Here is a 24708-nt window from a genome sequence, read left to right as displayed (position 1 = left end):
ATGGCTGAGAAATGAATTCATTTCTTATCCCTATCTGGCAATTTACCTAGAACTGCTCATGGGATGGTTTAAACCTCTGTGGGAGCCAGATGATGTAAGGGGCAGGTGAGCAAGGCTGGTGTAGAAAGAAAAGTTCATTCCAGTGGGTGTTACCAGACTGAGGGTCTCAGCCCTACATCCTGCAATTTGCTACAGAACTACTAGTGATCGTGAAGAAAGATGGCGGAGGCAGCCTTGCATCTTGGAGCGGCCAGAGGAGCCCGCCTGGAGGTAAGAGGTCTGCAGCTGGGGGGTATCCCACTGCACTCAGTGTGGTTTTAGAAGAAAAATTTTTCAACTTTGATATTATTTTATTGAAAAAAGTACACAAAAACTACTTAGCTACACAAGCCCAGGTGAGCATAACAAGCAAGCCCCCCCCCACCCACCTTCTTTTGTCTTGGAGTAATTTCTTGCCCATTCCAGCAGTAATATCTCAGTTAACTTGGTTCCTTTTCCTCCAGGCTCAAAACAAAATCAAACTCTTCTATTAAAAAAAAAGGAAAAAGGAAGAATTAGGTATTAATGTCTCCTCTTGAACAGGAAAGTTGTGCCAGGCACAGGTACATTTTACGTGGTGCTAAGGCGAGCAGTCATTCGTTCAAAACTATTTACCAGGTGCCAAGCTCTGTAGAGTACTGGGTAATACTAACAGGTAACTCAGGCCACATTCCCTCCCTCATGGATGTTACAGGTGAGGATGCTGACAGAAAGGTGAAGTACCATGCCCAAGTTTCATCAGCTAGTAAGTGGGAATTCATGAGGTCATTCTGGTATACGGACGATATAGGAGAGGGCCCACTCTTACCTTGGGTCAGGGGTTGGATTGATAATCTCTGGCGACTGAAGAGAGTCATATTTTTTAAGGGGCCACCAGTAGCTTTGTGAGCTTGATGATAGGATTTGAGCTCAGCCAGGGGAATGAAACGCTTCATCATCCGAACAAACTGTACATCCACCTAGTGACAATAGTGTACATGATAGAAAGATGTGTCTAGGCTGACTCTGCCCACTGTATTTTTAACCGCCTGCAGGAAGCTCCTATCTCGTCAGTATCACCTCATCTGTGTAAGTGCCGGGCTGTGTACCTTGACCTACAGTCAGCCCAATCATCTTCCTCCCCTTGTTCATCCTTCCCCTGTCATGAAATGGAAAGCAGAGTCTTTACCATGGACCACTTAGGGTTGTCCTCTTTGCTAGATGGGTCATAATGGGGATTGTTTTTCTCAAACTGTGTGTGGTCTGGGTAAGCCTCTTTCACAATCTGAAACCAAAACAAAAGTTTTGAATCATTTGCCTGCAGTTAGCTCCACAGCCAATCTTTAATCCATATCCAACTTTCATTTCTTACCCTGAACATTCTTACCCCATCTGCCTTGCTGTAGAGCCAATGGGGGCTCAGAAATTTGGAAATAATATAAAGTCTAATATATAGACTAGGAAATCAACTCTGTTTTTACAAAAATCTTAAAAATATGCTCTAAAAACAAATGGCAAAGGTTATTACTGGTACCACTGTTTTTTTCCCACCTGCACAGTTAGTAATTTTATCCTGATAAGCTTGGAGGAGCTACCATCAGGCCTGTTTTCAAGTGAGATCAAGACTTAGAGGTGGAGTGAAGTCTGCTGGTGGGACCTGAAATGAAGGCCTGCTTTGTTTTCAGTTGTTGTCATACAGGGACGGGCCAGGGCAGTTTTTCCCTACTCCTGTACAAGGGGATGGGGTGGGGGGGGAGTGTACTTTTTTGTTACCTAATTAAGGTGTATCCCTTTATATCTACTTAAGTTAGTCTCCCTGGAGGGAAAGGGATTCACACAAAAACCTGTCCAACTAACCTTCATAAGTCCTGCGATGCCTGGCTCTTTGCAGTTGCTATGGTAGAAGAAGGCTTCTTCTCCTAGCTTCATGGCTCTAAGGAAGTTCCGAGCCTGTCTCAGGGGAGAAGAAAGAGTAAGTATCCTCCCATCAGCTGGAAAGGTCTAGCTTTTAGCAGACATCAAGTCTGCTTTTAATAGATGGGTTTTTCTTGTTTGCACTTCTCAATTCATTAGAAAGTCCTTCTCCTTTGCCAGGACACCCAGACTTTTACCAGGACACTGGCCAGAACACAGGCAAATTGCAAATTTCATGCGGCATACTTAAGGCATTTTTAAATACATTATCAGGTTTGGTTCTGAAAAAGGCAACCTTGGCCAAGAGGTTCTGCTACTGAGTAAGTCATGAGGAGGAGGCAGGCATTTATCCCACCTGGGTCTCAGGGAACCTCCTCCTTACCCTCTTACCTGGTAGTTACGAACACCATCCCAGCATGTTGTCTGTTTGGGCTGTGCTTTGAGATCCTCAATGCTGAACTAGGCAAGAGAAAATAAATTCAATCATTAAACAATCCTTGGCCAGTTAGTAAGCATATATGGAAGCAGACAGTTCCTTCCCCAACAGTGAGAGGGGCCACTGGCTATAGAGGAAATACGTAGTTCACTGGGAAGTGGCTCCACAGAGACACTTTTGTTGGGTGAATATAAGTAAGCCTTGTGTTACCTTGTTATCCTTGCTAATTATGAGGATTAGCTGAATGGATAATCTAGATGATAAAGTAATCTGCTGGATACTTGCATTTCACTTTATATTTCTTCTATAATATTTCTGCTTATATTTTTCCCAGGCTATATTAAATTCCCTGAAATATACATCAGCTGTTGGCAGGGAGACACCTAGGAGCATAGCAGGTGGTCAGAGAAAGGTAACCTAAGATTGAGGTTGGCAAACTACAGCCTTCAGGGCAAATCTAACCCCATGCTGGATTTTGTGAATACAGTTGAACTTTAACACAACCACAGCTGTTTATGTATTATCTCTGGCCACTCTCTTGCTACAAGGGCAGGGTTGCAACACAGACTAACACGCACAAGCCTACGAAATTTACTGTCTGGCCCTTTGTAGCAAAAGTTAGCCAACCCCTGCCCTAGATAGGTTCATAAACCAGTTGATGATAATAAACCGTGCCGATTTTATTCATTTTTACCTTTTTCCTACCCTTCAAAGAGAAGCTGGGGATGGAACCCCATTTAAAAACCACCATGAAGGGACTGGAGACAGGTCAAGGATCTCACCTTCACATCTACACCTTTCTCTAGTCGGCTCTCTGGCTCTGACTTCATCAGCCAGTGGCTGCTTAGATTCTTCACACAGTTTTTAGTGGCTGAAGTCTTCTGAGGGTTGGAGTCCTCCACTTCAGCTAATGCCTCACCTGAGTTCTCAGTTTTGGTGCGTTTTCCTGAGAGTCCCTTGTCTGCAACAGGAGAAGCAAAAGAAAAGATCATGCTTCTTAGAGGCAATGTTTCATAATGGAAAAAGCTTACGCTTTGGAGTCAGGCCTGGATTCAAATCATGGATCCATTACTAGCTGCAGGACCTTAATCTTACCATTAAGAAGCTTTCCTTATCTATAAAAATTAGACAATACCTACCTTACAGGATATCTTCTGGGTTATGTATTCAGTAGGATAAGAACACCTTACAGGGCTGTTCAGGATTAAAGGTCCTGGCAGTAGTCAATGTTTTCCTTTCCTCACTCTCTCTGCTATGCCTTTGCATAGGAAAAAGGAAACTAAGCACCTACTTGCAACTATTTTGAAGCTTAAATGAGATAATACAAAAGGCCTAGACAATGCCTGGCATTACAATAAATGCTCACTAAAAGCATTATTATTCTCATCTCATGCTTCTTCCCCTCTTGCTCACTGTGGCTCATGGCCCGTCTCCTTTCTGCTCCTTGAAGGTGCCAATAACAGTTGAAAGAAACAGTTCATTCAGGACATTGTAGAAATGGTGATGATTCGATTTCATCCCAAGACAATTAGAATGTGCCTGGAACACAGTAGGCATTCAGTAGCTAAGTTTGATTACTATATGACAGGGCCCAAGGTCTGTGTGTTACCCTAACCTTAACTCGGTTTATCTACATAACCTGTGAGATGTTGTACTCTTCATCTGGGAAGCATGCTCCAGATCACACATCCAGTAATGGCGGAGTCAAGATATGAGGTCAGCACCTGTCACTGAGGTCTGTCTGAAGCTACTGAATAACTATACTGCCTCTGAATTTAGTCAAAGTCCCTACATCGTCATTAAATATTATTTATGGATATCTAATGCTCTGAACCCAGTATACCTTCCTAACCTAGTTTCCTGATGGCCCCTTAGTTAACAGGCACACTGCAAACACCACATATTGATACATAACTGCAACGTACTGTAGTGTATCTGGAACCCCTGTCATTACCAAAAGAGGTACTTCCTGCACCTTCCAATGTTCCTCCTCCTCCATCCACTTAGAGTGCCATCCATCTTTGTGAGTATAAAAACGACCTCACGTTTTCTTAGTACTAAACTTTGCCCATGGAAAGTCTCCCATTCTTCAAGGCTGGGCTCAAATTACACGTCCTTCTCCAGGCCTTCCTGTGATTCCTCCCTCCACAACCGTAGCAATCCATTCCCCTGAACCCCAGCACGTTTGCAGTTTACCCGCCACCTGGTATCGCAAACAGTCTGTGCGTCACAAACATTGCCTGAATAAACAAGAAAAAGTAACTCTTAAGTAGGAGCTTGGTGAGACACGTAAAGAAGATGGAGAGTGATTAAGGATAAGTTAATAAAAAATCACAAAGGGTTCTCTCAACAAGCAGGGAGTGAAAAATGAAGAGTATTAAACACGTTCTTCGAGAAAGGTTCTTTCTTGAGCTGCCTCTGTGCAGCCTGGGGGCAGCTCACCTGAACCAGAAGTCCCAGCCAGCCTCTTCCGAGGTCTCGACATGGTCACCCTGCAGGGGACTGAAGTGCGGAAGATTCTGGAATCAACGGAGATACAAGAAAGAATCTAATGTCCTCCAAAACCCGCGGAGAGCGAGATGGGGGCAACGAGAGGCAGCCTAGAATGTCTCCAACTCTTGCGAAACACAGACACTGTTTGAGCCCCTCAAATCCTTCCCTCCGTTATCTGCGCCATTTCCGTCTCGCATAACCTGCCCCTAAACTCTTCTCGGTTCCTTGCTTGGTCCTCATCCAGGGACCCCTCTCTCAGTATGCAGTTCACTGGGAAGTGGCTCCACAGAGACACTTCTGTTGGGTGAATGTAAGTAAGCCTTGTGTTACCTTGTTATCCTTGCTAATTATGAGGAGCAACTGAACGGACAACATAGATGATAAAGTAATTTACCGGCTGCAAACCCACCACTCTGCAGACGTGACCGCGGTCCGCCTCCCCCGCGCCGGAGGCTGTGCAGCGTAACCCCGCGGCGCTAGGTGGGCGGTGCGACTCTGCGGCGCCGAGGCCCCGAGGACTTCTGGGAATTGTAGTCGTGGCCCCCTTTGGAGCCCACCTTGCACGTGGTTTGTCAGGGCTCGTGGGAGGACTACAACCCCCAGGGTGCAGTGGGGCAGACGATGCCCGGTCGCTAGCACAGCTAGTGAGAGCGCAGCGGAGGTCGGAGGCTTTCAGGGCTTTAGCTGAACGCGAAGCTGCAGTGACGATGTTGGGGACAGGCTGCCGGCGCCTCGGGGCGAGCCTCGGCTGCCTTCCCGGCGGTCTCCGGGCCCTCGTCCAGACCGGCCACCGGAGCTTGAGCTCATGCATCGACCGTAAGGATCTCCTGGGCGGGCAGGAGGACAGGTGTCCAGAGCCCTGGCGGACATATGTCCGCGAGGGACTGCAGTCTCCCCGCTCCATCCAGGCCACCCGGCGTCAGCTCCCCTTCCGGCCAGTCACTCCCCCGGCCTGGCTCTCTACTCCGGCCGCTCATCCCCGGCCCGGCTCCCAGCTCCGACCCGTCACCGCCGGCCCGTCTTCCCACTCCGGCCGGTCACCCCCGCCGGGCTGCCCCCTCCGGTCGGTCACCACCATCCAGGTCCCCATCTGCTCCGTCACCCCCGCCCGGGCCCCCCTCCGGCCCGTCACCCCCGCCCGGGTCCCCCTCCGGCCCGTCACCCCCGCCCGGGTCCTCCTGCGGCCGGTCACCCTCGGGTGCTTAGAGAAATGAAGAAACTTAGCCGGGCACGGTGGCTCAAGCCTGTAATCCCAGCACTTTGGGAGGCCGAGACGGGCGGATCACGAGGTCAGGAGATCGAGACCATCCTGGCTAACACGGTGAAACCCCGTCTCTACTAAAAAATACAAAAAACTAGCCGGGCGAGGTGGCGGCGCCTGTAGTCCCAGCTACTCGGGAGGCTGAGGCAGGAGAATAGCGGGAACCCGGGAGGCGGAGCTTGCAGTGAGCTGAGATCCGGCCACTGTACTCCAGCCTGGGCGACAGAGCGAGACTCCGTCTCAAAAAAAAAAAAAAAAAGAGAAATGAAGAAACTTGGGACTTTGTTGTTGTTGTTGGGCTCGTTGGTTTTTAAATTCATAACAGTGGGTCATAAAGGTAGTGAGAATGTAAGAAGCTGGCTGGGTACTGATGGTGGCAGCTGAACAAGAGTTCCAGGTCATACAAGATTTGCTCACACACAAAGATGTGGTATCTTAATACCTCTGGCTATAAGACACTTTTAGTGTTGAAACTCATGCAGGAAAAATAATTATTACTGCAAGTGAGAGACTTTACCGGGGCCGACAAACTTGAGTGTCTTTAGGCTCTAAACAATAATGTGAATGTAACAAGGAGTGGTGGAGACCCGGCCAGTTTGTGACTTCTCTGCCAAGCACCTTTATAAACACTTTTTTCTTCTAAAATATTTTTAATTTATTTTAAATAAATGACAATTTTCTTTACAACAGAATAAGTCCCTTAGACATCAGATCTATAAAGTACAGTAAGGCATAGAATACTGTTTTCTTCTCCATGTCTTAAAATTCATTCAAGAGGTGCTGCCCTGTCCTAGCACTTAGAATTTGATAACCAAGATTACCCTGATTGATACCAAAGCAGATAAGGAATTATTTAGAGGTGGGTTTTGTTGTTTGCATCTTGCTTACACTTGAGTTGCTCTGCAGTAAAAGGCTTTTCCCATTTCATTTGGACTGTTTTTCTATTTAGCTTTACCTCTTTAGTCTGTATCTATTGGCATCTTGAACTCTGCTAGTAACTGGCAAAGTTCATGAGTGGTGGTATTTGTTTTTTTTTTATAGTGTATTTTCTTCTGGGAACTTACGTAGTTATGTCGTGTTTACTTATGCATATGATTTCCATTAAACTATTTACTTCCAATAGACTGCAACTCAGATTTATTTCTTAAGCCTGTGGTTCCTTGAACTATTTGTTTTAGGAAGTAGCTATTTACAGAAGAAGATTTGTTAGCATTTAATGAACTCTTGCTAGGATTGAAATAAAATGCATTATTACCATTGAGGTCATCCTTTGTGTGAATGGATCTTTTTATTTACTTTTTTGAGATGGAGTCTTGCTCTGTCGCCCAGGCTGGAGTACAGTGGTGCAATCTCAGCTCACTGCAACCTCTGCCTCCCGGGTTCAAGCAATTCTTGTGCCTCAGTCTCCCAAGTAGCTGGGATTACAGACACACTCTACCATGCCCAGCTAATTTTTATATTTTTAGTAGAGACAGGGTTTTACCATGTTGGACAAGCTGGTCTTGAACTCCTGACCTCAAGTGATCCACCTGCCTTGGCCTCCCCAAGGGCTGGGATTACAGGCGTGAGCCACCGCGCTTGGCCGGATCATATTTATTTTTGTAACCCCAGCACTGCTACCTAGTAAACACCCAATAAACATTCTTTTGGGAATGATCTTTGAGCCATGGTCTACAGCAACAGCAACTCTTGTACAAAATTGTGTGAATAAATGGCCTGACCCCGGTCAGACAACCATGAGTTGTTTATCCCTAACTCTGCTCGTGAGAGTAATACCCAACATAGGTTTCTGCTCTGAGCTTCTCAAGGCAGCCCGATGATTAATCCTCAGAACTCTTGATTTCTGACTTTCCTGTTTTAATGAGAGTACTGATCACAAAACACGGTACCCTCTCCAGGTTTGCATAGCCAGCCATTACTGATGCCCGGATTTGTCCCGAGGAACAGACTCTGGCACCTGCACTTGTGTTCTTTTGTAAGGACTGCATCGCTTGTAGGCACTGAAGTAAATTATTGTCAAGTGTGGCACCATAGTCTTCCCATAATGCTCTTTTTTCTTGTTTTTTTTTTTTTTTTTTTGAAACAGAGTCTTGCTCTGTCCCCAGGCTAGAGTGCAATGACGCGATCTCAGCTCACTGCAATCTCCGCCTCCCTGGTTAAAGCGATTCTCCTTTTTCACCCTCCCAAGTAGCTGGGATTACAGGCATGTGCCACCACGCCCGGCTAATTTTGTATTTTTAGTAGAGGTGGGGTTTTTCCATGTTGGCCAGGCTGGTCTCGAGCTCCTGACCTCAGGTGATCTGCCCACCTTGGCCTCCTAAAGTGCTGGGATTACAGGCGTGAACCATCACGCCCGGCCCATAGTGCTCTTTAGTGCCAGTTATAATAACCAAAATTCTAGCACTGTGGCCTCGACCTCTGGGTCTACAACTGCATTTTACTAAGTGTCTAGGATAAGAGATGTCTGGAAGTCCCCTATCCTGTTCTAGGTGGATCTGGATGTGTGTGAGAACTGTCCTTTCTCCATATGACAAGTGGAATAATGATAGAATATGCCATTCTCTAGCTGTTAAAGGCTGTACTGTGTATGGGAAATACTACAGTAGATCCAGTTTCATAGCTTCATGCTTCTTGTTGGCAACTCTTCCCTGACCCTGCCCTGGAACTGAGTATATGCAAAATCCTGCCCACAGCTTCCCTGGGACTTAATGAAGAGCAGAAGGAATTTCAGAAAGTGGCCTTTGACTTTGCTGCCCGGGAGATGGCTCCAAATATGGCAGAGTGGGACCAGAAGGTAGGAGTTTTTCTTGTGCTTAGACGTTCTAACAGATGTCTCAGGCAGACCTTTATCTTCGTCTCCTAATAATCTAAGTGTTAAATGTCTCCTCCACTTACCAACTCTTACTGCAAGTAAGAATATGGTAGTGGATGATTTTTCCTAGAAGGCATCCTGATCATCTTGTACATAACTCTTTTTTGTTACTTGAATAAAGATTTGGATATAAAACTAAGGCAGTTCTATCGATAATAAAAAGAAACTTCTTAATGCCAGAAAAAGTTTTTACAGGACCCATGTTAACTGATAACCACTGTAAGATGACAAACAGGCATGTTAAGAGAATTCGTGTGCTCTCCCATGTGCAAGCACCCTAATCCCCTCATTGAACCCTCTAAAAGGAAGGCCGTCTCTGAACCAGTTGCTGATGACCCTGCTCTCTTTTGTACATAGGAGCTGTTCCCGGTGGATGTGATGCGGAAGGCAGCCCAGCTAGGCTTCGGAGGGGTCTACGTACAAACAGATGTGGGTGGGTCTGGACTGTCACGGCTTGATACCTCTGTCATTTTTGAAGCCTTGGCTACAGGCTGCACCAGCACCACAGCCTATATGAGCATCCACAAGTGAGTGCCCAAGCTTGGAAGGCACAATGAAGTACCCACATGGGCTGACTGTGAGAGTTCAGATTCATAGGAAAAAGATTGATCTTTTGAGGCTGAGTGTCCTCAAGGAACTGGACTTACAGGGGCCTGGTGCAGTGGCTCATGCCTGTAATCCCAGCACTTTGGGAGGCAGAGGCGGGTGGATCACGAGGTCAGGAGTTTGAGACCAGCCTGGCCAACATGGTGAAACCCCGTCACTACTAAAAATACAAAAAATTAGCCGGGCGTGATGGTGGGCACCTGTAGTCCCAGCTACTCGGGAGGCTGAGGCAGGAGAATGGCGTGAACCCAGGAGGCGGAGCTTGCAGTGGGCTGAGATCGCACCACTGTATTCCAGCCTGGGCGACAGAGTGAGACTCCGTCTCAAAACAAAAAAAAAAGTACACGCTAGGTCTGCTGCTGCCTGTTGGACTTGATTCTGTCGTCCTGTGTTTTGCTTAGGGAATCAGGTCAGCCAGCTTTCTCAGAAATCTTATTTTGAGCTGGTACTAGGAGACTTCTCCAATAAAGTGATCGGGGTCCTCTCACCCTTTTCTTTTTTTTTTTTTTTTTTTTTTTTTTAAGACGGAGTCTCGCTTTGTCGCCCAGGCTAGAGTGCAGTGGCATGATTTTGGCTCACTGCAACCTCCGCCTCCTGGGTTCAAGCGATTCTCCTGCCTCAGCCCCCTGAGTAGCTGGGATTACAGGCACACGCCACCACACCTGGCTAATTTTTTTGTATTTTTTAGTAGAGATGGTGTTTCACCATGTTGGTCAGGCTGGTCTCAAACTCCTGACCTTGTGATCCGCCTGCCTCAGCCTCCCAAAGTGCTAGGATTACAGACGTGAACCACCACGCCTGGCCCCCTCACTTTTTTCCTCAATCCGGAGATGGAACTGCCAGTGAGTTGAAAAGTAATAGAAACTACTCATAGAAAGTACGTATAACTCTCTGATTTTTAGAGGCTCCTGTAACCCGACTAGAAGTAGTACAGACATCCTGGTGAGAAGTGCCTCAGCCTGGTTATCTCTGGGTAGTTCTTATTCCAGGAATATGTTTTAATCCAGCCTTTTCCTTTAAAGAATCTTCCCAGTTGTGACTTTCCCCTTCCCACTCTTCTGCTTTACTGCCCTGCCCTTTGTTCTCTCTCCCCTTCTCCCCCAATTTTTTTTCTTTCCCATCTTTATTTCTGTCAATGTCTTTTCTTCTTGGTGTACCTGTCAGCATGTGTGCCTGGATGATTGATAGCTTTGGAAATGAGGAACAGAGGCACAAATTTTGCCCACCGCTCTGTACCATGGAGAAGTTTGCTTCCTACTGCCTCACTGAACCAGGTGGGTTTGCCACACTGCACTGAGATACAGCAGGGAGAGATGCTTCCTGCTCAGACAGCGTCACCGAGCACTCCTCCCAGCCTGTTGACACGTTGAGCCCGTTTATGAAGCTGTTTGGGTGAGGAGTGATAGAGTCCTATGACCTGATGTCACAAGGACCAAGAGACCTATCTGGTGTGTTGGGAGGTGGACAGTGGCCTGACTGGTAAGAGCAGTTTCCACCAAGCACAGAGCGTTCCTTTGGCCACCTGGATTTTGCATCGGCACACTCTGAGCAGTGTCTGTTTGGGGAAGATTTCCTAGGAGACAGAATTGTGCTGGGCTCCCTCGACCTCACTGAGTTTCTCGGCTTCTCTCTGCTGCCTTTTCATCCCTCCTCAGGAAGCGGGAGTGATGCTGCCTCTCTTCTGACCTCCGCTAAGAAACAGGGAGATCATTACATCCTCAATGGCTCCAAGGTACTAGTGTGCGTCCTTCCAGAGCACCTTGGAAATTGTTCCCAGCTTCCTCCTGGCACCCTCTGGTTCCTTCACATCTGTGCGTTAATACTCCCATAGGATTTTTATGTGTTGGGAAGAGAACCTGTGACCCATTTCTCTTTCTTTATTCTCACTGTTTCTCTCTCTCCTAGTCTGATTCCAGATCATTTCATTGACTTTTGTCTATCCTTTTAATACTCTGTTGAACTGTATCTCTGATTCTGCAGTCACTGCAGCTACCTTTTACCCTTCCTCAGTCTCTGTGCCATTAGACCTTATTGTTAGGAGGACCCCAGTGGTGCTCCCAGATGCTGTGAGAACTCATGCATTCCCTGGTCCTTTTGCACCCCTTTTACCCTTCCAGGCCTTCATCAGCGGTGGTGGCGAGTCAGACATCTATGTGGTCATGTGTCGAACGGGAGGACCAGGCCCCAAGGGCATCTCATGCGTAGTTGTTGAGAAGGGGACCCCTGGCCTCAGCTTTGGCAAGAAGGAGAAAAAGGTGAGTGGCTGTCGAACAGGAAACAAGTCAGGTTATGAGACTGCCACCTACCAGCCCAACTCCTGCGCTATTTCAGAAAACAGGTTTGCATACTTGCTAACCTACCTTCGAAGCAGTTGTTTCTATTAGGATTTTCAACAGGAGCGTATAAAATATAATAGGGCATTGTTAAACACCAGGCCTCTGGGGAGAGTGACAGCTTTTGCCAGTGAAGTCTACAAGCCACCTGTCAGTCAGTGTTCCGACCTTCCTGCCTCTGCTTTTGGCCTGTGTTCCTATCCAGCTTCTTACGTTTGCTGCTCCCGGAAGAGACACAGAGAGGACCTGGTATTGACCACAAGTCTCAGTAATGGAAGGCACGTGGTCCCTTTGTCTTCTGTGATTAAAAATAAAGTAAAACTCCTTGGAGATCATTGTGGGTATTTCACAACCTAAGAAGGACACTTAGGTACTGTAAGTACTTTGAAAAGTAAGGCACGTCTGGGATGAAGAACCGCCATGGCCAGGGCATGAACAGGAGACCTGTGATTACGTAACCGTAATTGGTAATAAGGGCTCAAGACCCATTCAGATTGTTTAGACCAGATGCAGAAAGCGGTCATCTCTCTCTAGTTTGTACTGTTATGGGGGGACTTTGTGAGAGAAGGCAGGTGATGAAATGACTCCTAAGTGTATCTCTCACAGCTCCTCAGGTTTCCATATTTTCCTACAGGATCCTTCCTGATCCTCCATAACTACAAGGCGTTATGCATCTTAACACCCCCTTCTCTGGTAACACAGCAGCCATTTCCTAGGCTTCTCCCACATGCAAAGCCCATGCTAACTCCTGGGCAGGAAGACCTTCAATAAAAGGCTTAGAAATGAAGTTTATCCTATCAACAAAAGAGAGCAAGGAAATGATGTAAAGGCAGTCATATTTTCAGAGCCAGAAAGGAACTAGATTTTAGATAATTTGTGGTTTTCAATTAGAGGCACTGAAATTGAGGGCAGTTGGTGTCACAATCCTGAAGGAATTTGTGAGAAGTGTTTGTAAGTCAGGTAGGGTAGACATTAGAAAGTAGATTCTCTTAATACGTTCGGAAATGTTTAGCTGAAACAGATATCTTTCTGACTGCTGACAGGCCTTTAAACCTGAACTTTTTCTTTCTCCTCGTTTTAAGTTCTCGCGGGTCTAAGTCGCGGGTGCTGAAACCCATCCCTCACAGGCTTCTGTCTCCAGGGAAGGCGGCCCTACCTGCTGGATTGTTGGGCAGCCACACAGTCCCTGATTTTTGCCAGGTGGGGTGGAACTCCCAGCCAACACGAGCTGTGATCTTCGAAGACTGTGCTGTCCCTTTGGCCAACAGAATTGGGGACGAGGGGCAGGGCTTCCTCATTGCCGTGAAAGGACTGAACGGAGGGAGGATCAATATTGGTGAGACACGAAGGGGTGCGGCAGGGAGGTGGCAGTCCGGGACCGGCAGTGCTGTTTTGCAGCTCAGTTGGAACGTCGGCGCTCTTCCCCTCTAGCTTCCTGCTCTCTGGGGGCTGCCCACGCCTCTGTCATCCTCACCCGAGACCACCTCAAGGTCCGGAAGCAGTTTGGAGAGCCTCTGGCCAGTAACCAGGTAACCTCTCCCTTGCCTCCACGTGGCTTTCCACTCTTTGCAGCCCGGGACCTGCTCTAGGGCCCACATTTTCTAGGAGAGAAGCCAGGAAATTCCTCTGCCAGTCCCACCACTGTCCTAGCCAGAGCTTGTGCTTTCTTTCTGTCCATCTTCTCTCAGGATATCTTTACTGATACTAGAGTGTTGGGTGAGTGAAGTGGACTTAGCACTTATAAAGCAATAAATTTCCTGTAGAAAAAGCAAGAGACTGTGAAGCTTTGGATCACTTAGAGATGTCTCAGCAAGGCTCCTGCACCAGGTGCTGGTCTGAGCCCCTCAGTCTTGTCTGGTTCTCTTCTCTCTGTGCTGCAGTACTTGCAGTTCATGCTGGCTGATATGGCAACAAGGCTGGTGGCCGCACGGCTGATGATCCGCAACGCAGCCGCGGCTCTGCAGGAAGAGAGGAAAGAGGCAGTGGCCTTGTGCTCCATGGCCAAGCTCTTTGCTACAGATGAATGCTTTGCTGTAAGTGGTTCCTCTGGCTCCGCCGGGGTGGACAGGGAACAGCCGCCAGGCCCAGGGTCTTGAGAGGCGTGAGTCAGCTTTGGAACAAAGCCGTCTGGGATGCCGCGGGGATCACCTTAAGCTGCAGGATATAAATTAACTCAGGAGCGGCCTGCGTGGGAGCTCTCATCGCTGGCTTTCAGGTCTGCTGCGTGCCATCACACACTTCATTACGCCACTGTTGTGTGGTTGTGTTCTGGGTGAGACACCACCTTTGGAGGGTTCACAGCAGCCCGAATGTAGCGCTCTGCCGTGTTTACACTGTCAGGGCGGAGCTACACTGAGGCTGCTCTGCCGCTAGGGGAACCATAACCACTTCTTAGCCCAGCCGGGGTGGCCGGGGCAGCGTGTGCCTGGCAGGTAATAAGCCAGAGGGCCGGAGGGCTTAGAGTCGCCTGTCTGGTGGGGACTGACAAGTTTAGTAGGTGAACCTTCCTTGTCTCTGACCATACAGAATGTGGAGGCCCTGTTTGAGCTTGGCTGTTTGTGGTTCTTTCATTAGTTCACGGCGGGCTGCCAGATCGTGGGCTGGGGTAGGAAGGGAAGCTGCTTGCTCCACAGTCTTCCCGGAGTCCAAGACGTCTAATCCCTGTCTCCCTGCAGATCTGCAACCAGGCCTTACAGATGCACGGGGGCTACGGCTACCTGAAGGATTACGCTGTTCAGCAGTACATGCGGGACTCCAGGGTCCACCAGATTCTAGAAGGTAAAAATTGCCAGGGGTTATTCTCTTCCTTCAGAACGGGGGCGGTATCGCTGCTTTCCCCAGTGTGTCTGTCCCCATGCCTCCCGGCCCTCAGGGTCCAGTCAAGCCCTGTCTGTCTCGAGGCTTCCTCCTCCCTCCCTTTCCACAGAGCTGCTCTGGCAGGGGCTTGGTGCACAAAACAGCTCCAGCCTGGAGCCCAGAGACTCAGCTCCGTCACCGTGGGTGGGCATCCGATCACTCTGCTATTGCTCTTCTGTAGATTTGCGAGAAGGGTGAACTGAGATGATGGATGAGAAAGCATGTTGAAAACTACAGCCGTGGTTTTCTCTAAGGTGATAGTGTGTGTGGTCCTCAGGGATCCAAGAACAGTGATGTACAGGGCGAATGTGAGCCCGTATGGTCATCAGTAGCTCTATATTGATTATCAGCCAGATGGCCTAAAAGATACCTGTCTCAATATTACTAGTGTATTTTTCAATAAAATGAACCATCAGTATGTGGGTATCTTGGTAGTCACAGACATGCTGTGTAGGAAACACGTAAGCCACTGGGGTCAGGCTCAGAGCCGGGCCGTCTCCACTCTCCACAGCCAGTGCGGAAGTCTTGAAATGACACGACTCTTGGAAAAGCGGGAGGAGCAGAGGCTTCTTCGAGTGACTTCAGTGAAGCAACGTGAGGCTGCCTTGCTGGAAACATTATATAATGAGGCTTCCCTGCCCCTTTCACAGCACTGTTTGCAAACCTCAGCCTGTGCTGGAATCGCCTGGAGGGCATGGGAGCACAGATTGCGGGCCTCAGCCCCAGAGCTTCTGCCCCAGAGGGTCTAGTGTGGGCCTGGGAATTTGTATCTCCAACAAGTCTTCAAGTGAGGTTGCCGCAGCTTGTCTGAGAACCACACATTGAGACCCACCACTCTGGTGTTAATGTCAGAGTCACAGGCTACCCCAGGTTAGACGGCTGCTTGCTTCAAACCTCATTCCAGAAAGATGTTTATGGGCTCAGTCGCCAGGGTTCACACGGAATTCCCCGGAGTCTTTGTCCTTCCATTACTCTTGGAATTGCTTTCTCACAGAGCTTTGTGTGCATGGGAAACTTTGCCTTCATTCTGACTGTCTCTCAACCCTGCAATAATAAGCGGGAAAACATTTATTTTAGGCCACACCATCACCCACTTATAAAAGAATTGGGACATTTATCACTTTACCACTTTGTTTCATCATGGACTTTACTGTTGGATAAATCTACGATTTATGCTTTATTTGAGACGATGTAACTACTGATTGCTCGAGGGAGTTTATATTTCTTTTTACATTAAAGGCCACTGCTAAAAGTGAAGCAAATAATTAATACCCTCCTTTCAGGGAAAATGTTTTTGTTCTTTTATAAATCAGTTTTCTGATTACCAAAGAAATTTGTATTTATTGTTAAAACCTTATAAAATTAGGAAAAGTAGGCTGGGTGCGGTAGCTTATGCCTGTAATCCCAGCAATTTGGGAGGCTGAGGCGGGTGGATCACTTGAGGCCAGGAGTTCGAGACCAGCTTGGCCAATGTGGCGAAACCCCGTCTCTACTAAAAATACAAAAAATTGGCCGGGCCTGGTCGCTCACGCCTGTAATCCCAGCACTTTGGGAGGCCGAGGCAGGTGGATCATATAAGGTCATGAGTTCGAGACCAGCCTGGCCAACCTGGTGAAGCCCCGACTGTCTAAAAATACAAAAAATTAGCTGGGCGTGGTGGTGCATGCCTGGAATCCCAGCTACTCGGGAGGCTGAGGCAGGAAGATCACTTGAACCCAGGGAGGCAGAGGTTGCGGTGAGCCAAGATTGTGCCGTTGCACTCCAGCCTGGGCGACAGTGAGACTCCATCTAAAAAAAATACAAAAATAAAAAAAATTAGTTGGATGTGGCGGCACATGCTGCTCAGGAGGCTGAGGCAAGAGAATTGCTTGAACCTGGGAGGCAGAGCTTGCAGTGAGCCAAGATCACACCATTGCACTCCAGCCTGGATAACAGAGCAAGACTGTCTCAAAAAAAAAAAAAAGGAAAAAGAAAAGTAAAAAAAAAAATCACTCATGTTTCCACATCCAGAATGTAATTTTGGTATATCTCCTTTTAATCATTTTACTCTGCCTTTGTTGGTACATTTTTAATTTTAATTAGGATTATCTCGTATATACTGTTTTTATTCTGCCTTTTTAAACTTTACATAAGCATTTTTACTATCAGTAAGTTTTTTAAAAAGTAAATATTATTTCTGGACATTTTTCAGTACTTTGTAGAGAAGTCTCTAAAAATCTCATCTCTCCCAGGCTAAAAGCAATGATTCTGGTTTAAATCTGCAGCTACCCTGAGCTAGGCCTGGAGCAGCCTGGTCAGAGCTTTACTAAACTCTCAGACTTTGCTGCTATGAAATTCTTCCTTCTTCCTCCCTCTTACAGGTAGCAATGAAGTGATGAGGATGCTGATCTCTAGAAGCCTGCTTCAGGAGTAGAGCCCACACTTGTTCTGGCCTGGTGTTCAGTGCGACCGCAGTCAGTGTTGAGTGGTGCCATGTGGGCCACTTTCTTCCAAAGGGATCATGGATTAGACCCCAGGGCTGAGCTCCTCTAGGGCAGGACCTGCACCCTGTGTGTTGGTAGCAGCATCGGGTCTCAGACTGGAGCAGAATCCCCAGTGGAACCAGAAGAGCTGGCCTCAATGAGAAATGTGGGAAGAACACATACTACCTTGTTTTCCTAATGCCAGAAAGGTGACCAGTGAAGATTCACCATCAAACCAAAGTCCTTTCTTGGATCCACTTCATCTTGATTAGTCTGCACTTTGCTGGTTCACCGGATCCCTCCTCTAGGGGCCTGGGGACTTTCACTGAGGCTCTTCCTGACTCTAGAGCAAAGGTGTGGGAAGGGGAAATGGGGGAACGCCCTCCCGTCCGTGTTGTTTTCTGTACCACAGCTGCAGATGCAGGAGGTTTCTCTGGGTAGCGCACCTCTGAATGTAAATCATGATAAAATGGATATTTGGGAAACTTACTCCTAAGCTGTGATTCAGGGTATATTTCTACTTCTGGACTGCCTAAATGTCAAGGGCTGAGGCTTTCGAATTTTGAATATTCGTTGGGTTTCATATTAAGAAGCCTGTGGTCTAGGAATGGTGTGCAGTGCTTCTCTTCATGACAAACACTTTGAATTTTTTTTGAGTTTTTGTTTCCTTTTCTGAAGCTATGCCTCTTTTTAAATATTTTTAATCACAGTGATAAATCTATCCTTCACCACCTCTGGTTCTACTAAAGTTGATTTTTATTTTATCTGTAAGCCTTTACAACTATTTTTAAATGTTTAATTATATTTGATTAAACACTTAACTGGATTTTGGAATAATAAAACTCGTCCAGTTTGGCTTTTAAAAAGCAAGCTCCTTTAATTATTAATAACTTTGCAAACTAAGCATTGTTTATGATGTGTGAAAGTAGAATTAAAGTAAGATTCAAAGATGGGGACTTTAGGAGACCTTGTTTTGTTTGTTTGTTTGTTTGCTTTTTGTTTTTGTTGTTTTTGAAACAGAGTCTCGCCGTGTCGCCCAGGCTGGAGTGCAGTGGCGCAATCTCAGCTCACTGCAACTTCTGCCTCTGCGGTTCAAGCAATTCTCATGCCTCAGCCTCACAAGTAGCCAGGGCTACAGGCGCAAGCCACCACGTCCGACTAATTTTTGTATTTTTAGTAGAGACAGGGTTTCACCATGTTGACCAGGCTGGTCTCTGAAACTCCTAGCCTCAAATTATCTGCCCACCTCAGCCTCCCAAAGTGCTGGGATTACAAGCATGAGCCACTGTGCCCAGCCTGGGGAACTCTGTTATAACTTACCGTTATATTACTCTATCCCCTCATCCCCATTGAAAAAAATACGCAAGACATTAACCACAAGCCAATGTTTAGAGAGAACAAAATATGTGTCTGTAGCAACAACAAATGCTATCTTTTTTGAATGCACACTAAGGAACTTTTGGGCACTGCAGGAGGACAAGGTGTGGGTATACTACAAAGTTTAAAATGTGTTTCTGCCATCCAAGGCCTTATTTAAGAGAGGAACTAAGAGCTGTATTACAAGGTAATGATATATCTGTATAAAGCTGAGAAGGCAACAATCTATAAAAGCGATGAGGGAGGAAGGGATTCAAATTAAGCTTTTTATGAGAATGTATGTGGTCAGGCATGGTGGCTCGCGCCAGAAGTCCTAAATACTTGGGAGTCTAAGGTGAGAGGATTGCGTGAGCCCAGGAAGTTGAGGCTGCAGTGAGCTACAATCATGCCACTGCACTCCAGCCTGGGTGACAGAGTGAGACCCTTGTCTCTGAAGAAAAAAAAAGATTTTGTGAAAATGTGTGATTCGAATCAAGAAAGTCAGTTTCAGACAGGAAGGAACCAGGAGCAGGAAAAGTACAGGATTTATGTAAAAGCTGTTTACACTTTGGTTTAATTGTGGTTTGGGGTTGGCATGAGACAGAAGGAAAATAGAAGCTGAATCTGTTTGGAGAGTTGTGAAAGCCAAGGGTGGGGCTTTGTTTGGTAAGCAGTGGAGAGCCATGAAAGGATTTTAAGGCAGGAGATAGGAGATTGATTCATTCATAAGAGCATTCTGGAACGCATATGTGGGATGAATATGACTGAGGCAAGACAGAAGATAAGACATACCAGTCAATGGGTTCTTGAAATAGTCAGGGAGGCTGGGCGTGGTGGCTCAAGCCTGTCATCCCAGCACTTTGGGAGGCCGAGACGGGTGGATCACGAGGTCAGGAGATCGAGACCATCCTGGCTAACACGGTGAAACCGCGTCTCTACTAAAAAATACAAAAAAACTAGCCAGGCGAGGTGGCGGCACCTGTAGTCCCAGTTACTCGGGAGGCTGAGGCAGGAGAATGGTGTGAACCTGGGAGGCGGAGCTTGCAGTGAGCTGAGATCCGGCCACTGCACTCCAGCCTGGGCGACAGAGCGAGACTCCGTCTAAAAAAAAAAAAAAAAGAAAAGATAGTCAGGGAATGGGGCAATTCCCGCTGAACGTGGAAGGTGGAAGGAAAGACAAGCGTTAGGAAATGCAGACCTGTCTGCTGTGGACCTTGAAGACCTCACTAGTGGTCAGGCTGCCTCCTGGCGTTCCAGTCCTGAAAAGCTTCTATTTTGACCCAAAGCAAAAGCAAACACTATGTTAATGTCTTCCTATGTGTCCCCTTCATAAGATTTAGGTGAAATGATAGTTATTAAAAGTGCATTTCTCAGTATCACTCTCAGTTAGTATTTAGAGATTTCAGTTCCCCAGTACCCTGGCAAGGGATTTGACAAACATAGCAAGAACATTGTGAACTTTGAGCTAATTTATATCATTGTTCATTTGTCTATTTCATAAATAAAAGCAAGAGAAGCAGAGCAACAAATGTCTTAAGGAAAGCCTGTGTGTCAGGGGCCACGCAGGTGCAGAACACATACAGGTAACCACATACAACTTTGCTGGACAGACCTAATGGACTGGGGGCTGGGAAACGGGAGACACAATTTCAGTAGGAGGCAGCGAGAACAAAGGCGGACACACTGTGCTCTGAGGCGTGAGAGGCCTTGCGGTCAAAACACAATGACTTAGGTCAGAATTAGATTTCCACGTGGTTTTAATCCTAATAATTCTTCCAACTGCCTCCAATTGTTACAGTTGTGAGGAAAATCTAAGGGTATATATTTTATACATATATATATAATGTATACACACACACACGGATGTTTAAGCAATCTTAAACTTTTCCTCCTTTATAGATTTGATAAATTAGAAATGCCTTTTTTACTTGAGTGCTGATCCGATGATACTTTTAAAAACACTAAGATTCCTCCGAAGTGTTTTCCACGTATCAGTCTCGGTTTTCATGAGCGGGTTCTTGCACAGAGTAGGCATTCAAGATATACTAGTGTGAAATTGAGTAAAACGGCAACTACCAGTGCTGCCAGCAGCTGCACTTTGGGCCCTGGATCCAGACTCCTGCATCTAGATTTGATTGCCTGCTCTGCCACTTACTAATTGTGTGGCTTTGTCACCGAAACGCCAGGGGTTCAATCTAGGTCCTGCTGCTCACTGCACAGAAAGCCGATGACTGAGATGACAAGTAATGACAAAGAAGAAGCTTTAAACAGGTGCTGCAGCAGAGCAGATGGGAGTTCAGTCTCAAGCCCATCTCCCTGAGGGACTAAAGCTAGGGAGTCCTATAGCGGGGAAGAAATGGAACAATGTGTAAGAAAGCAGGAACTAGGAAGGGGCACAGAAGCAATTGTGATGGATGAGGAGTCTGGCATCTCACTGTCTGGATGTAGTGATCTGGTGAGTTCCAGTTCTTTGACACCTGTTTTGAGAGGCCTGAAGGTCTCTGAGGAAGGAACTCAGATAAAACAAATACAAGGTTCAAGCTTTAATACCAGACGGTCAATTTCTATGCTCATTCAAAAAACTATCTGTGGGACCGCTGGGTCACTGGGTGACTTTCAGCTTTAAGCAAAATTACCACAACTCTCTTTAGCTTGTTTCCCCGTGTGTACTGGAGATCATAAAAGCTCCCACCTCATAGCATGGTTGGTGAATCAAGAGGAAGAATAAAGGGCTCAGAACAGAGCATGTCAAGCAAAGCGTTCTCAATCAATATTAGCGTTATTAACCTCTTCCATAAATGGACACAGCCCTCCAGAGAATAAAGGGCTTTCTTAGACGCACACGGTGGCAGGCTGAAGGTCTAAAGCACAACTCTTCCAAGGACCTTCAAGGTATTGATGATTGTGTCTGGTAGTCTGTGGTACTGAACACCTAATATTTCTGGTCTGCTTCTCTTCTGGGTAAATGATAGGAATGCATTTCCCTTTTGCCAATTTTACAAAAATACAAGCACATAAGCACATTGCTAAGATTTTTTTCCCAGGGTCCTAGGAAGAAGGGGTCCACACAGGCCAGGCCTGTAATCCCAGTGCTTTGAGAGGCCTAGGTGGGAGGATTGCTTGAGCCCAGGAGTTTGAGGCCAGCCCTAGCAATATAGCAAGACCCCATTTCTATAAAAAATGTAAAAACTAGCTGGGTGTGTTGGTGTATACCTGCAGTCCTAGCTACTCAGGAGACTGAGGTGGGAGGTTATGGCTTGAACCCAGGAGTCTGAGGCTGCAGTGAGCTATGATTTTGTCACTGTACTCCAGCCCGAGTGACAGAGCAAGACCCTGTCTAATAAAGGGGAAAAAAAGAGGAGGGGCCCATATACAGGTTTCACAGGTTAGGAGCCCAGAAGCTTCAGCTTCGTCAGCTTCACAGTGAATTTCCCACTGTCCATAAACTTTGCATTGTCTAAATGCTGTTTTTTGTTTGTTTGTTTGTTTTGTTTTGTTTTGTTTTTGAGACGGAGTCTTGCTCTGTTGCCAGGCTGGAGTGCAGAGGCACAATCTCGGCTCACTGCAACCTCCGCCTCCTGGGTTCAAGTGATTCTCCTGCCTTAGCCTCCCGAGTAGCTGGGATTACAGACATGCACCACCATGCCCAGCTAATTTTTGTATTTTTAGTAGAGACGGGGTTTCACCATGTTGGCCAGGATGGTTTTGATCTCCTGACCTCGTGATTCACCTGCCTTGGCTTCTCAAAGTGCTGGGATGACAGGCGTGAGCCACCACGCCTGGCCCTAAATACTTCCGTATGCATTGTTCTTACCACAAATTTGATTCCTCTTTGGCACTCAGAAAGCCTTTCTATTCCAGGGCATTGTGGTCAGTAAAACCTCCGTGTGGCTGGAAGCTCTCCGTGTCCGTGTAGACCTGGTAGGGGGACGGGGGACTGCCACAGTGGTGCGGTGAACAGACTGGAGCAGGCTGGCTCTGTGCATCTCCACCGCAGCAATTCCAGGTTAGTAACCCACAACAGAAGGAAGAGGAGAGGGACCCTCAGGGGCCAGAGAATGGAGTGGGAGGCCCAACTGGCCAGTCCTTCCAACTGAAAATAAACCCCAGACACCAAGGGGTGGATGAAGAGGGACAGAATGAGCCAGGGTGACAGAACGTCTTTTCATTGCTTGGAGTGGAGGAAAATTTGTCACTGTAACCTCAAAGCTTCTTTGAGGTTAGAAGGCAGGGCCCTCAAAGCTTCTCCCACACTGCAGGCAGCATCCAGGTTCTCTGTCACCACGTGTGAGTGTCGAGTGTGGATGCACCGGCTCCTTGTCCCTGTCTTTCCCGGCTCCCTGCCCCTTTCACCCAGTCTCTGGCTCTGGAGCCACAGCATCCTGGGGCTGGGGAGAGTGCTCGAGCACGCACCTCCTGTCACCACAAGCAGAAAGGAATCTCAGCTTTCCTCCACTAGGGGATATTTAGTCCCACAGAAAAGAAAGGGATGTCCAGTTCCCACCCCAGCAGAGGAGCAGATGTCTCAAGCCTGAGGCAGCCATCACTGCCCGGGAAAGATGGGGCCTGGGGTTAATTTCTAGTGCACACTATTCGGTGTGGTTCAGTTCTCCGCCTCCCCAGCTTCACTATGGGCATCACCATTGCCTCAACTCTTTATATAAACAATGCTCCAAGACAGTCCACTGGCTACTTTCCCCATCCCTCACCTGGATGAAGATCCCGAGCCTCCCACACAGAAATTCTGGTCCTTCAACAGAAAATCTGGAAGTTTCTATTGAAACTTCTATTTTGTCTGTAAACCAATCTGTGGGCATAAGATTCCTCCACCAGACTTCAAGGCCATTAGAGTCTGAGAAGCATATTTGATTCATCTCTTTATCCTCAGTGCCTTCCTGGCACATAGTAGGGAACTCAATGTTTATGGAACAAATAGAAAAAGACTGGAAAAAAGGGATCATCAGCAATGATTACTTCTTGCAGCTACTGGCAAATCTCACACAGTAACAAGGAAGGTACCCCATCAAAAGTCAACTCACGGCCAGGCGCAGTGGCTTCCACCTCTAATCCCAGCACTTTGGGAGGCTGAGGTGGGTGGATCACCTGAGGTCAGGGGTTCGAGACCAGCCTGGCTAACATGGCAAACCCTATCTCAACTAAAAATACAAAAATTAGCAGGGTGTGGTGGTGGGTGCCTGTAGTCCCAGCTACTCAAGAGGCAGAGGCAGGAGAATCACTTGAATCTGGGAGGTGGAGGTTGCAGTGAGCCAAGATTATGCCACTGCACTCTAGCCTGGGCAACAGAGCGAGACTCTGTCTCAAAAAAAAATAAAGAAAGAAATAAAGAAGCACAGGGAGTGAAAAGGCAAACTCAGAGGCAGCACACTGTGTAATCCATTTATGTGGTGTTCTGGAGTCAATGCCATTACAGAGTTTGAAAACCGGTTAGTGCTGCCAGGGCTTAGGGTTGGTGATGGGAGGAATATCTACACGCGGGTGGCATGGGAGCGCTGTGGCGTCCAGGCAGGTCTGCAGACAGGCTGTGCAGGGGCAGCCCAGTATTACTTCCCTCCCTGCCCACAGTTCTGGGCTTGCTTAGGGGAGAGCGCAGGCGACCAAGGATTTGAGCCAAGGCAAGGTGGGAGAAAAGGGCAGTGGCGAGATAGGTGGTTGGGTCTGGGCTTCAGTGTTGAAGCGAGGGGTTCTGTGCCTGAGATTCAGGCCCCAAGGGCAGGGTTCAGGAAGCTCCTTGCTCCACGGCATTCCTCAGAGAGAAGCCTGACCAGAGGCAAGACTTTCTGAGGCCCAAAGCTCTGGCTAACATGGTGAAACCCCGTCTTTACTAAAAATAAAAAAAATTAGCCGGGCATGGTGGCGTGCACCTGTGGTCCCAGCTACTTGGGACATTGAGGCAGTAGAATTGCTTGAACCCGGGATGCGGAGGTTGCAGTGAGCCGAGATCGCACCACTGCACTTCCAGCCTGGGTGACAGAGCAACACTCTATCTCAAAAAAAAAAAAAAAGGAATAATAAAACAGCTTCTGTTAGTAATAAGTTGCTTTGCATGATTTTATTTCTGTTAAATAAATAACCTAAGCATT

General features: G+C 47.2%; 2 protein-coding genes across 5 annotated transcripts; one reads left to right on the top strand and one right to left on the bottom strand.

The window, feature by feature from the left end:
• Positions 1 to 329: 329 nt before the first annotated feature.
• On the bottom strand, positions 330 to 5389 carry THYN1 (thymocyte nuclear protein 1). 4 transcript variants are annotated; one of them, XM_009187707.3, is made up of 8 exons: positions 5256 to 5388; positions 4811 to 4887; positions 3151 to 3329; positions 2323 to 2391; positions 1876 to 1968; positions 1208 to 1303; positions 848 to 998; positions 330 to 526 (listed from the first exon to the last, which is right to left on the bottom strand). In XM_009187707.3, exons 2-8 carry the CDS (start codon positions 4851 to 4853, stop codon positions 480 to 482), a joined length of 678 nt encoding a protein of 225 aa, XP_009185971.1. In that variant the 5' UTR covers positions 4854 to 4887; positions 5256 to 5388; the 3' UTR covers positions 330 to 479. The 4 variants fall into 4 exon arrangements, with proteins under 4 accessions (XP_009185971.1, XP_009185972.1, XP_009185973.1 ...); XM_009187708.4 differs by having other exon boundaries at positions 5271 to 5377; XM_009187709.4 differs by having other exon boundaries at positions 4811 to 4870; positions 5256 to 5350.
• A 74-nt stretch (positions 5390 to 5463) lies between these two features.
• Positions 5464 to 18201, top strand: ACAD8 (acyl-CoA dehydrogenase family member 8). The gene is made up of 11 exons (XM_003910983.5): positions 5464 to 5677; positions 8816 to 8916; positions 9352 to 9521; positions 10765 to 10874; positions 11256 to 11332; positions 11718 to 11855; positions 13134 to 13269; positions 13365 to 13462; positions 13814 to 13966; positions 14609 to 14711; positions 17150 to 18201. Exons 1-11 carry the CDS (start codon positions 5569 to 5571, stop codon positions 17200 to 17202), a joined length of 1248 nt encoding a protein of 415 aa, XP_003911032.1. The 5' UTR covers positions 5464 to 5568; the 3' UTR covers positions 17203 to 18201.
• The last annotated feature ends 6507 nt before the right edge of the window (positions 18202 to 24708 follow it).

This window comes from Papio anubis, chromosome 12 (genome assembly GCF_008728515.1).
Source record: "Papio anubis isolate 15944 chromosome 12, Panubis1.0, whole genome shotgun sequence".
Lineage (NCBI taxonomy): Eukaryota > Metazoa > Chordata > Mammalia > Primates > Cercopithecidae > Papio > Papio anubis.
This window is presented reverse-complemented; position numbering and strand designations above follow the sequence as displayed.

Excerpts from the sequence above, each read along its gene's own strand:
- THYN1 (XM_009187707.3), bottom strand. The coding sequence starts at position 4,853 with ATGTCGAGACCTCGGAAGAGGCTGGCTGGGACTTCTGGTTCAG. Across the intron at positions 1,969-2,322 it reads ATGGTGTTCGTAACTACCAG|GCTCGGAACTTCCTTAGAGC; the intron begins GTAAGAGGGTAA and ends CCCCTGAGACAG. Across the intron at positions 999-1,207 it reads ACAACCCTAAGTGGTCCATG|GTGGATGTACAGTTTGTTCG; the intron begins GTAAAGACTCTG and ends TATTGTCACTAG.
- ACAD8 (XM_003910983.5), top strand. The coding sequence starts at position 5,569 with ATGTTGGGGACAGGCTGCCGGCGCCTCGGGGCGAGCCTCGGCTGCCTT. Across the intron at positions 11,333-11,717 it reads ACATCCTCAATGGCTCCAAG|GCCTTCATCAGCGGTGGTGG; the intron begins GTACTAGTGTGC and ends TTACCCTTCCAG. Across the intron at positions 13,463-13,813 it reads AGCCTCTGGCCAGTAACCAG|TACTTGCAGTTCATGCTGGC; the intron begins GTAACCTCTCCC and ends TCTGTGCTGCAG.